The 13,266-nt window shown below is 40.9% G+C and overlaps 1 protein-coding gene across 4 annotated transcripts in view; it reads right to left on the reverse strand.

Annotated features, from left to right (window-relative positions):
- LOC124010549 (long-chain-fatty-acid--CoA ligase 1-like) overlaps window positions 1–8,236 on the reverse strand; it is a 27,088-nt gene extending 18,852 nt beyond the window's left edge. For 2 of the 4 annotated variants that reach the window (XM_046323118.1, XM_046323116.1), the window contains exon 1: window positions 8,182–8,236. In XM_046323118.1, coding sequence (XP_046179074.1) covers window positions 8,182–8,215 — 34 coding nt within the window. In that variant the 5' untranslated portion in view covers window positions 8,216–8,236. Of the gene's footprint in view, window positions 1–2,363; window positions 2,428–8,181 lie in introns of those variants that run through there. The other 2 variants (XM_046323120.1, XM_046323119.1) reach the window with 2 other exon arrangements.
- Window positions 8,237–13,266: the final 5,030 nt, after the last annotated feature.

The raw sequence follows: 13,266 nt of genomic DNA on the forward strand, positions 1-13,266 counted from the left end.
CAAGCCTTACTCTAGTACTTGAGTTTCAGTAAAAAGCCTAACAACCATAAACCTCCGCTCTGTCTACATGCTTCCCTTCCCCAGGGTTCACAAGCAGCGTGGAGAGGTTTAAAGAGAGCACCATAGTGTGATGTAAACGCTCAGACGTCCTTCAGATGTCTTTCTCCACGGCAGATATGCAACCAAGAGTGTCCTTCTGATCCACAACCCGCCACCAAACAAAACAGGTAGACAATACTGGGGTCTCAGAACTGGTCAAAACTACTGCACTTTCAGCAAATGCAAGTGTACTGTAGTAAGCTACAATACTAGTGCCTCCAAGAGTAGCTAGCTGATCCAAAGTGTCACTGATTCAGAGAAGCCACATGTTGCCAAATCTGCTAAATGGCATATATTATATATTATATTATATTAAATAGTAGAGATAACAGCCACATAGAGGTGGCTGGCCAGTGGCATACAGTGAGGCCCAAAAGTATTTGGACAGTGATCTTAATTAAAAAATACAATCTAACTCATCATCATTCATGATTATCCGTAATCATGGTAGCATCCACATAAATGTAGAAATCCACATATTCTGTTCTTATTTACAATAAAAGTGACTCCAAAATGACACAATACATTATTTATAATTCATTTCTATTGGGCACAAAATTACCTGAAACAACCTAAAACTGCAAATGCATCCAATAAGTTTGTAGAGTCACAAGCTTTGTAGTCATTGCGTGCCAGGAATATGGGAGAAAATACAAAACGTTTTACTACTTTAAATACACATAAGTGAACTTTCCCAAATACTTTTGTTCCCTATAATGGAGGGGGGGATATGTACAAAAAAGTGCTGTAATTTCTAAATGGTTCCCCCGATACGGATGAAAATACCCTCAAATTAAATCTGACAGCGAGTTTGCACTTTAACCTCATAGTCATTGTATAATTTCAAAAGTGCTGGAGTACAGAGCCAAAACAACAACAAATGTGTCACTGTCCATACAACACACACACACAGGTTAGAGCGTTGGGCCAGTAACCGAAACGTTTCTAGATGGAATCCCAGAACTGACAAGGTAAAAATCTGTCGTTCTGCCCTGAAAAGGCAGTTAACCCACTGCTCCTAGGCAGTCATTGTAAATAAGAATGTTCTTAACTGACTTGCCTAGTTAAATAAAAACACACACACACACACACACACACACACACACACACACACACACACACACACACACACACACACACACACACACACACACACACACACACACACACACACACACACACACACCTCTAGCTAATCAGAATGAGGGAAAGACATAGGTCTTCTGAGCAGGTCAATATGTCTGTCCTCACAGGTGGCTGGCCAGTGGACAATAGTGCAGGAGCCTATCTGGTCAGATGACAGTTCACAGTGACCAGAGGACAGGTAATATGTCATGTCTCAAAGGTCAGACTCGATGGTCCAACCCCATTGGCCAGAAGCCCCTCAGATATCCGCTGAATGATTACAGGAAGTATGTACCACAATGTGTAGGCATATTATTGTGAGGTTACTCGAGGTAACAGGAACTTTGAATAATCTGTTACATCCTGATGGTGACGGACGACATAGATCAAGTAGTACCACTACCAGGCCAAGAACATCAGTCAAGGTCTGGCCAGAGAAGCCATGCATCCAGTCACATTATAGCCTTGTTTGCCCTCCCAGGTTTTTCTGCCTTCCAACCAAAAGGTAACCTGAAACCTACTACAGCAGCCCACCCGACCTCTAAACTTGGCAAGACTGGGAAGTAAAGGATCACCCCATGCCCTATCAGCCAAGCAGACTGAGGGAAGGGAGGGAGGAGCGGGAGTGTAGCTATTTAAAACAAAATGAAGGTTGAATGGAAAATACTGGACAGGGGGTATGTTGTGTGTTAGTGTGTGTTGGATAGGGGAGAAACTCCCATTAACACGTAGAACAATTTATGAAGTGTGAGCCATCAGACATCAAGACAGAGACACTGAAGTTCAACTGGAGACTCATGTCAAAGCCTTTGCATTAACACATGGGTTAATCTACAACCCCACAGTTATGGAGTCCTGGTTAATCTCATCACTCATTTACATCATCTTCTTTACTTATGGACAGACATCCAGAGCAATGCTTGTTTCAGACGCGTTGTGACTCATAAGTGACTGGTGGTGAGTGATGTGCGTGTCCTTCAAGCCAAATCTTTTCATTCACTGACTGGGCTTATTTACATGGTAAATTCTACACCTCAGGCTCAGATTATATCATAGTCACTCTCAAAGCACATACTCACTTCACTACTAGTGGCCAAGTCTAAGCAGTAGCACAGTGTCTGGAGTTGACAGATTTTTACCTTGTCAGCTTGGGGGATCCAATCTTGCAACCTTACAGTTAACTAGTCCAACGCTCTGACCACCTGCCTCACAAGGAGCCCACCTGTTACGCGAATGCAGTAAGCCAAGGTATGTTGCTAGCTAGCATAACATTTATCTTATAAAAAAACAATCAATCAACGACTGCCGTTGCACCAATGTGTACCTAAACCATAAACATCAATGCCGTTCTTAAAATCAATACACAAGTATATATATATATATATATATATTTTTTTTTTTTTTAAACCTTTATTTAACCAGGCAAGTCAGTTAAGAACATATTCTTATTTTCAATGACGGCCTGGGAACAGTGGGTTAACTGCCTGTTCAGGGGCAGAACGACAGATTTGTACCTTGTCAGCTCGGGGGTTTGAACTCACAACCTTCCGGTTACTAGTCCAACGCTCTAACCACTAGGCTACGCGTATTTAGCTAAAAGAAATCCATCTTAGCAGGCAATATTAACCAGGTGAAATTGTGTCACTTCTCTTGCGTTCATTGCACGCGGAGTCAGGTTATATGCAACAGTTTGGGCCGCCTGGCTCTTTGCGAACTAAATTGCCAGAATTTTACGTAATTATGACATAACATTGAAGGTTGTGCAATATAACAGGAATATTTAGACTCATGGATGCCACCCGTTAGATAAAATACAGAACGGAACGTTTTGTTTGAGGTGATAGTACCCGGATTTGACCGAAGGCTCGTATTTCTGTGTGTTTATTATAGTGAAGTCTATGATTTGATATTCGATAGAGCAGTCTGTCTGAGGGTTGGTAGGCAGCAGCAGGCTCGTAATAGTCAAAGGTATATGGTTTGAGAGAAATAGTTGACGCGTTATAATTCCTGTAATAACTTGCGGCTGAATTTGAAAGGGGTTCCTTCTTTATTTTACCGTTCATGTCTTCCATACAGAATGTCTTGATCTATTTCAAATAAGGTCTGTGTTTCGTGCTTAAAACGCCTTGGCGTTTTGATACCCGTGTAAATCTCACTAGGATAAGGTAACGTTTGTCAAAATATTTTCATAAATCCACTCAACAAAAAAAATTACCTTCGCTTATATTTAGCCCATATTGATCAGTTACCTTGTCCTATGGATATCTACACAGCTATAAAATTGGCAAGGTGGTGTAAGCCTACACGAAACACAGACCTTATTTTAAGTGAATCTAAAAATATCCTATGGAATAAATGAACGAAGGAACGGCTTTTCAGATTTTGCTAGAAGGTGTCATGGGAATTATGACTCCCACTTTGGTAGTCAATTCTTACCATGTCCATTATTAAAATAGGATTTCCTGCATATAGAAATGACAGTTTTTGTTTTCAACATTCATCACAGGTAACTTAAACTATTTTTATTCAAACAGTTGAGAGTATTTGTCTCTTAAGCAGACTCTTCAGTATCATTGTCACTTCAGAGCTGTGTGTGTGTTTTACAGATGGCAGAGAAAAGCAGAGCACCAGTGTGGGACTATTACATGGAATTGGCACCAGGGAAAGCAAGGTGTCTTATTTGTGATAAAGATAAGCATGGGGTCAGCAACGGCTAAATCAAAACATACCACCATCCTGTGGAATCACCTTAAGAACACCCATCCAAAAGCCCATATGTATTATATTAAGTTAAAATAAAAGTGTTCATTGTTCATTCAGTATTGTTGCAATTGTCATTATTACAAAAAGGTGTGTATATACAGTGGGGCAAAAAAGTATTTAGTCAGCCACCAATTGTGCAAGTTCTCCCACTTAAAATGATGAGAGAGGCCTGTCATTTTCATCATAGGTACACTTCAACTATGACAAACAAAATTAGAAAAAGAAATCCAGAAAAATCACATTGTAGGATTTTTAATGAATTTATTTGCAAATTATGGTGGAAAATAAGTATTTGGTCAATAACAAAAGTTTCTCAATACTTTGTTATATACCCTTTGTTGGCAATGACAGAGGTCAAACGTTTTCTGTAAGTCTTCACAAGGTTTTCACTGTTGCTGGTATTTTGGCCCATTCCTCCATGTAGATCTCCTCTAGAGCAGTGATGTTTTGGGGCTGTTGCTGGGCAACACGGACTTTCAACTCCCTCCAAAGATTTTCTATGGGGTTGAGATCTGGAGACTGGCTAGGCCACTCCAGGACCTTGAAATGCTTCTTACGAAGCCACTCCGTTGCCTGGGCAGTGTGTTTGGGATCATTGTCATGCTGAAAGAACCAGCCACATTTCATCTTCAATGCCCTTGCTGATGGAAGGAGGTTTTCACTCAAAATCTCACAATACATGGCCCCATTCATTCTTTCCTTTACACGGATCAGTCGGCCTGGTCCCTTTGCAGAAAAACAGCCCCAAAGCATGATATTTCCACCCCCAGCAACTCAGCATTCTTTGTCCTCCAAACACAACGAGATCAGTTTTTACCATAAAGTTCTATTTTGGTTTCATCTGACCATATGACATTCTCCCAATCTTCTTCTGGATCATCCAAATGCTCTCTAGCAAACTTCAGACAGGCCTGGAAATGTACTGGCTTAAAACAGCGGGACATCTGGCACTGCAGGATTTGAGTCCCTGGCGGCGTAGTGTGTTACTGATGGTAGGCTTTGTTACTTTGGTCCCAGCTCTCTGCAGGTCATTCACTAGGTCCCCCCGTGTGGTTCTGGGATTTTTGCGCACCGTTCTTGTGATCATTTTGACCCCACGGGGTGGAGCCCCAGATCGAGGGAGATTCTCAGTGGTCTTGTATGTCTTCCATTTCCTAATAATTGCTCCCACAGTTGATTTCTTCAAACCAAGCTGCTTACCTATTGCAGATTCAGTCTTCCCAGCCTGGTGCAGGTCTACAATTTTGTTTCTGGTGTCCTTTGAAAGCTCTTTGGTCTTGGCCATAGTGGAGTTTGGAGTGTGACTGAGGTTGTGGACAGGTGTCTTTTATACTGATAACAAGTTCAAACAGGTGTCATTAATACAGGTAATGAGTGGAGGACAGAGGAGCCTCTTAAAGAAGAAGTTACAGGTCTGTGAGAGCCAGAAATCTTGCTTGTTTGTAGGTGACCAAATACTTATTTTCCACCATAATTTGCAAATAAATTCATTAAAAATCCTACAATGTGATTTTCTGGATTTTTTTTCTCTCATTTTGTCTGTCATAGTTGACGTGTACCTATGATGCAAATTACAGGCGTCTCTCATATTTTTAAGTGGGAGAACTTGCACAATTGGTGGCTGACTAAATACTTTTTTGCCCCACTGTATATAAACATTTTAAAAATTGGCAGATTAATCGGTATCGGCTTTTTTTGTCCTCCAATAATCGGTATCGGCGTTGAAAAATCATACTCGGTCGACCTCTACTATGATCATTACTCTATTAGAGGAATTACAGTACTATGATCATTACTCTATTAGAGGAATTACAGTACTATGATCATTACTCTATTAGAGGAATTACAGTACTATGATCATAACTCTATTGTCACAACTGAATGTGTTTCATAACATGAGGACCCTTTGTATACATGCTAAATGGACTAAAGTAGTAACAACATGAATTAAAATAATTTCAGCAAGGTCACAACAACGGAGGCCTATGTTTCTGGACAGCTCTGTAAGTAGTAATTGGGGGGGGGTAATTGTGATGTATGGTGCTAATATCATATAATGGAGTCCCAAGCTCTATGCCCACAATCTGTCCCGTCTCTCCCAAACATACAAGCACCACATTTTTCAAGACATCTTGGAGTGGGCCCCTTTAGAGGGAGGATGAGTGGAAGAAGTGCCCTCTAAACTCAGAGTCCTAGTTATGCTACATCCTAGGAGGTTTAGGACACCGTCAGTAAGTCCAGGGGTGTATTCAGTATATCTTGCAACGGAAACCGTTTACTAAACAAACAGAACGAAAACGGGACCTACCTGAATTTGTCCAATAGAAACATTTTGGTTTCTGTTTGGAGTAAACCATTTCTGTTGCAATACATTTAGCAACAGAATAATCTACATTATAAATACAACCTAGGTTAATGGCTTTCAAATGAACCTGTTCCTGTTCTACAAAGACAAAACAATGTCATTAACACCCAGAATGTCATCTCATCAGCTAGACCCCTCAATCATGAATGCCATAGATTGGACAGAGTGTAGAAACCACTCTAAAGCATCTTGATTTAACTAGGCAAGTCAGTTAAGAACAAATTCTCATTTACATTGACGGCCTAGGAACAGTGGGTTAACTGCCTTCTTCAGGGGAAGAACGACAAATTTTTACCTTGTCAGCTCAGGGATTCGATCTAACAACCTTTTGGGTACTGGCCCAACGCCCTAACCACTTGGCTACCTGCCGCCTGTACTAGGCTACTTGCCGCACCTTTATTGGTTAGTGAAGCAACCCCATTGATCAGTCTAGGCTACTTGTGGTCACACTGGATAAACTTGGATTACCTTTGCCCACCCAGGTTCACTTGGCCAAAGGTTGCAGCAGAACAGACCTCTCTGAGACCATTCCCTTTACATCAGGGGTGTCAAACTCATTCCATGGAGGGCCTAATGTCTTAAGGTTTTTGATTTTTCTTTTCAATTAAGACCTAGACAACCAGGTGTGGGGAGTTCCTAACTAAATAGTGACCTTAATTCATAAATCACGTACAAGTGAGGAGCGAAAACCCGCAGGCACTCGGCCCACCATGGAACGAGTTCAACATCTGTGCTTTACATTGTCTCAAGACAGGCAACCAGGCCAGAGCAACTTGTTATTGACCAATAATTTGTTAAAATGTGCAGGTTGTACAGATTTCAATATGCAAACATAGGCATATTGGAAACAATACACCCAGCAACTCGGCAAGTGCAATGGGGAAAACAATGTCCTCACAATAATAGGCTTCAGGGAGATTTTTGTACCGGAGCACAATGAAAACAAACAACATGATGCTCCAATGACACCGTAAAGGAGTTTAACTGGTCTCACTAAAACTTCTCCAAGAGCAGAGTGTGAAATTACAAGAAATTGCATGTGTGTGTGGAGACACACAGGGGAAAGGCGGGATTAATGGGCCGTGCAAGAACCAAAGTGACAGCTGAGCTGGGACCTGTTGAGCCATCCAATGAGGGAGTGTCACCTTTCACCTCAATACCTATGGTAGAGAGAGGAGAAAAGACCCGACTGCTTCCGATGCAGCCATGGGGTGAGCAGGCAAGGGCGTGCTGTCATTTTTAAAACTCACAGTAAGGAATGCACAACCGAAATACATTAAGAAATGCTAGCTACCAATTTGAACTACAATCAGGAAAAACTGCAATAACCGCTAAGGCACATACAGTTTAGCACATTGATTTGGTTTAATCTAGCGTGAGACACGTTTAATTGATCAATAGCGAAGTAAATTATTTTTGCTACTAATTAATCTGGATAGGAGTAGCAAGCTTACTATTAACTAACAAATTGACATGGCATTATGAACAACTGTTACCAGACGTGGCTCTGTCGCTAGCGTGTGTAGCTCTATCTAGCTATTACATTACGTATGGATCCGATCCATTCAAGCCATAAATCAACAAATGCTTATAATGAGTCGATTAAAATCTGCCATCATTCCTCGCTACAATAATAAACAATGTTTATTTCATTGTATATTTTTGGCATTATTAACATTTGCATACATTGTCTTAACGTTTCCATTCATTCATTGAGACATACCGGTATTTCAAGTTAAAGGCGTTGAATAGTCTCATCTATGAAGCATAAATAGCTTTCTAAAATAATCTATCGTAAAAACACGACATAGACAACAATGACAACCTACCTTTGCAGCGCGCCAGCGTTGTGATATTGACCATGCGTCTTGGAGGATGGCAAGTCCACCGTACACCCGGCTCGTGAGGCGACGCTTAGCCAATCAGAGCCTATGTACGTTTTGTTCGACTTAATATCGTTGTATGGGCACAACTCATTGGTGAATTTTGCCACTGTATCGTTTAACAGTTGTAAAATAATTGTTGTATGCTGTGTATTGTTTCTCAAATCCGAATTTTGACCCCAAAGGTCTAAACCCCTTTCTTAATTTGTTCCAGTAGAATATCTGAAACGTTCAGCTCCACTTGCTATTTATAGACACATGAATAGCTTACTACACTCTTTAACAAAAACAGTTACAGGTCATATGAGGAAATCAGTCCATTGAAATAAATTCATTAGACCCTAATCTATAGATTTGAGATGAATGGTAATACAGATATGCATCTGTTGGTCACAGATACTTTAATAAAAATGGGTCTCACAAGGGCCTCAGCATCTCATGTCGTTTTTTTTGTGCATTCAAATTGCTGTGATAAAATGCAATTGTGTTCATTGTCTGTAGTTTATGCCTGCCCATACCATAACCCCACCGCCACCATGGGGCACTCTGTTCACAGCGTTGACATCAGCTTACCGCTCGCCCACACAACGCCATACACATGGTTTGCGATTGTAAGACTGGTTGGATGTACTGCCAAATTCTCTAAAGCGACATTGGAGGTGATTTATGGTAGAGAAATTAACATTCAATTATCTGGCAACAGCTCTGGTGAACATTCCTGCAGTCAGCATGCCAACTGCATGCTCCCTCAAAAGACATCTGTGGAATTGTGTTATGTGAAAAAATTGGCACATTTTAGAGTGGCCTTTTGTCTCCAGCACAAGGTTTCACCTGTGTAATGATTATGCTGTTTAATCAGCTTCTTGATATGCCACACCTGTCAGGTGGATGGATTATATTGGCAAAGAAGAAATGTGTGCACAACATTTGAGGGAAATAAGCTTTTTGTGCATATGAAACATTTCTGGGATCTTTTATTTCAGCTCATGAAACCAACACTTTACATTTTGCATTTATATTTTTGTTCAGTGTAGAACCTAAAAGGGTTCTTCAGCTATTCACATAAGAGACCCCTTTTTGGTTCCAGGTAGAAAGAACCCTTTTGTTTGCATCCAGGTAGAACACCTATGGGTTCCATGTAAAACCAGGGGTGAAAGTAGATTTAATTTCTTACCGGTACAGGACAATTTTTTTTTAATACTACAAAAATGACAGGGTGGCCTACTCTGCTGACACTGATAAACAGATCAATAAAAAAAGTTGTTGTCTGATCCATATAATCGGCCTACGAAAAGGGGTGACACAAATACAATATGACATCCATCTAACCTCAAGGAGAAATGTATTGTCCAAAAACAACTTAAAGTGGCACTGACCCAATGATAAAGACATATGCACAATCACCAGAAATATGGCTGATGTTCTCCACTGGTGCCAATAGGCTACTATTCGCTCAATTAAGTTAAGAATTTTGATCACTAAAAAGACAGATTGGAGTCTTTTCATTGTCATATCTTTACAGCAATGGCCATTTTCTTTCCAAATAGTTTTCCCACGATAGTGTTTTAAAATATTGTGATATGCCTGGCTGGCTCTCTCTGCTTTCAGTGACAGTCGCAACTCAACCATCATCTATTTCAGTGGTCACCAACCTTTTGAGTCAAGATCACCTTCACAATCAAAAAGGAATCCAAGAACTACCCCTCAGATTTAAAAAAACAAACATGATTTCATTTTTAAAAACATGAACCTAATAAAACCTGATCTGTAGGAATGAGGTTTGTACAGTAGGCCTAATACACTATCATAGATTATTGGCTATGTGCCAGCCTGCCAATATTGTCCTTCTCAGACCATATTTTATTTCAAAACTTGAGCTTTGATAACAAAATAGATCCGTTGCTCTTCACAATTTACATCAACAACATAGCTCAGGCAGTAGGAAGCTCTCTCATCCATTTATATGCAGATGATACAGTCTTATACTCAGCTGGCCTCCCCAAAAATTTGGTGTTAAATTCTCTACAACAAAGCTTTCTTAATGTCCATCAAGCTTTCTCTGCTCTAAACCTTGTTCTGAACACCTCCAAAACAAAGGTCATGTGGTTTGGTAAGAAGAATGACCCTCTCCCCACAGGTGTGATTACTACCTCTGAGAGTTTAGAGATTGAGGTAGTCACCTCATACAAGTACTTGGGAGTATGGCTAGACAGTACACTGTCCTTCTCTCAGCACATATCAATGCTGCAGGCTAAAGTTAAATCTACACTTGGTTTCCTCTATCGTAATCGGTCCTCTTTCCCCCAGATGCCAAACTAACCCTGATTCAGATGACCATCCTACCCATGCTAGATTATAGAGACATCATTTATAGATCGGCAGGTAAGGGTGCTCACGAGCGGCTAGATGTTCTTTACCATTCGTCCATTAGATTTGCCACCAATGCTCCTTATAGGACACATCACTGCACTCAATACTACTCTGTGAATTGGTCATCTCTCTATACCCGTCGCAAGACCCACTTGTTGATGCTTATTTATAAACTCCTCTGAGACCTCACTCCCCCCTATCTGAGATACATACAACACCCGTTCTGCCATTGACATTCTGTTAAAGGCCCCTAAAGCACACAAGTCCCTGGATCCCAGTTCACTGCATCTAGCAAATCTAGCACACATCCCAGTTCACTGCATCTAGCAAATTAATGTTGTTCCTATGACCAGAGAAAGTGAAATACTCCTCGATATTAAAATAGACAAGAGGAGCTGCTAATTATAATAAAAACAGGTCTATCGATACACTTGGCTAGTATCAACAAGCTGCAAAAAACAATCAAACTGGACCGTTTTATTGCCATCTCGATATTCAAATGCTCAATCATGGACACTTACTGACAGTGTTGGCTGCTTTGCGTGATGTATTTTTGTCTCTACCTTCATGCTCTTTGTCTGTGCCAATAATGTGTGTTCCATCTTGTGTTGCTGCCATGCTATGTTGTTGTCTTAGAGCTTGTTTTATTTGTATTAATCCCAGCTCCCGTCCCCGCAGGCCTTTTGCCTTTTGGTAGGTTGTTATTGTAAATAATAATATGTTCTTAACTGACTTGCCTAGTTAAAAAGGTTAAATAAAACATGTACAGGTTGGTGTATCACTTGCGAGGCACAGCTGAGCATAAATTGAAATCATTTTCAAATCATTTGTTTTGCGAGACTGATGGTCCCTGCATCTGATGGACATGGTGCTTTTGAATCAAATGGGAATTCGAAAAAACAAGTTCAAATAATGAAGTCAGTGAACTCCAGGTCGGAGAGTCGGAGCTCTAGAAAGATGCGCGAGTTCCGAGTTGGATGACCGTTCCAAACGATTACCGCACATCGGATCTCGCTTTTTTTCTTCCGAATTCATAGTTATATTGAACACTGTATTAGTCGCAGCAGAGGTTCCGCCTCCCACCGTTCCTGCTCTTTCCTCCTGTGAGACTGACCAGAGAGAGTGTTTAGTCGTCCACCTGATGACGAAACTCGAGTCGCACTGCATCTGCCTCGGTGATAAATTAATGTTGTTCCTATGATCAGAGAAAGTGAAATACTCCTCGATATTAGATATTAAAATAGACAAGACGAGCTGCTAATAATAATAAAAACAGGTCTATCGATACACTTGGCTACTCAATAATTGCAGTGAGAGTGGAAGTAGAGAGAAGCGCGTTTTACGTTTTATAATAGTGGTTAATAAAAACAGTGTTGACAATACTGAATATAACTTAGGCATGAAATCGGTAATAGAAACAGCAGCTCTTTGCTGTATTCTTTGACAGTATCTTTCCCTAGGCTAGTATCAAACTTTGCTACGGCCAGGCTAGTGGTAGATGGAGGAAGATGGAGCTATCTGATTGGCCAGCACAGTAGGCACACTCGATTTTGCCACAGATCTCCCGGTCTGGCAGGTAAACGGAGTTTGTGTTTTCAGACAAATTAAATGGTTAAAAATGGGAACATTTTGCCGACCCAGTGCGCGGGGCTTCTGAATCAAGTGTAACACGAAAAAAGGAGCACAAACCGTTGTCTTTATCGTTGGCTTTTCTACATAAATGTTTGGTCGATCGGCTAGGAATTCCTTGAAGATCGACCAGTTGGCGACCACTAATCTATTTGTTATTTGCTGCGCGCGCTGCCCAAATTACGGTCCATTCAGACTGACTGTAGGCTATGCGATTTAAAACAATCAACAATTTTTTTTTAAAGAAGCTAGTGATATTCTGTGGCCAAATCATGCTTTCTGGTGTAGTGGCCTATTTTGAACGATTGTATTTATTCCTGTATAGATATGAGCAAGCTAATTAGGCTATATAATTTTGGCAATTTAATTCAATTACTTTAGGGAAATGTAGCTTCCCCTATCCGTATGGCCACGCCACCTATGGATTTTTTAATGTGGCAAAAACACAACCAGTCATGATGTTTTATGCACATTCTTTCACTCACAAAACAAATTCAGTATCCTAACCCAACAGTGCACAGTGCACCCGCAATTTGATGAATGGAATCACACTCTAAAAAGTAGGGGTTCAACAAGGGTTCTTCTAAGATCCTCAAAGTCCTTTGAAGATCCTTAGGGTTTTTGGCAGTGAAAATTCCCTCCAAAAGGTTCTTCTAAGAACCCCATAGGAGGTGGGGTTCATCGAGGAACCTCCTTTGTTGTGGGCTATACTCGGCCTTGTCTCAGGATGGTAAGTTGGTGGTTGAAGATATCCCTCTAGTGGTGTGGGGGCTGTGCTTTGGCAAAGTGGGTGGGGTTATATCCTTCCTGTTTGGCACTGTCTGGGGGTGTCCTTCGGATGGGGCCACAGTGTCTCCTGACCCCTCCTGTCTCAGACTCCAGTATTTATGCTGCAGTAGTTTATGTGTCGGGGGGCTAGGGTCAGTGTGTTATATCTGGAGTACTTCTCCTGTCCTATTCGGTGTCCTGTGTGAATTTAAGATGATACCATCTGTCTTTTCTTATTTGTGCAAATCTTTCTAAAACAGAAGA

Source organism: Oncorhynchus gorbuscha, linkage group LG23 (genome assembly GCF_021184085.1).
Source record: "Oncorhynchus gorbuscha isolate QuinsamMale2020 ecotype Even-year linkage group LG23, OgorEven_v1.0, whole genome shotgun sequence".
Classification (NCBI taxonomy): domain Eukaryota; kingdom Metazoa; phylum Chordata; class Actinopteri; order Salmoniformes; family Salmonidae; genus Oncorhynchus; species Oncorhynchus gorbuscha.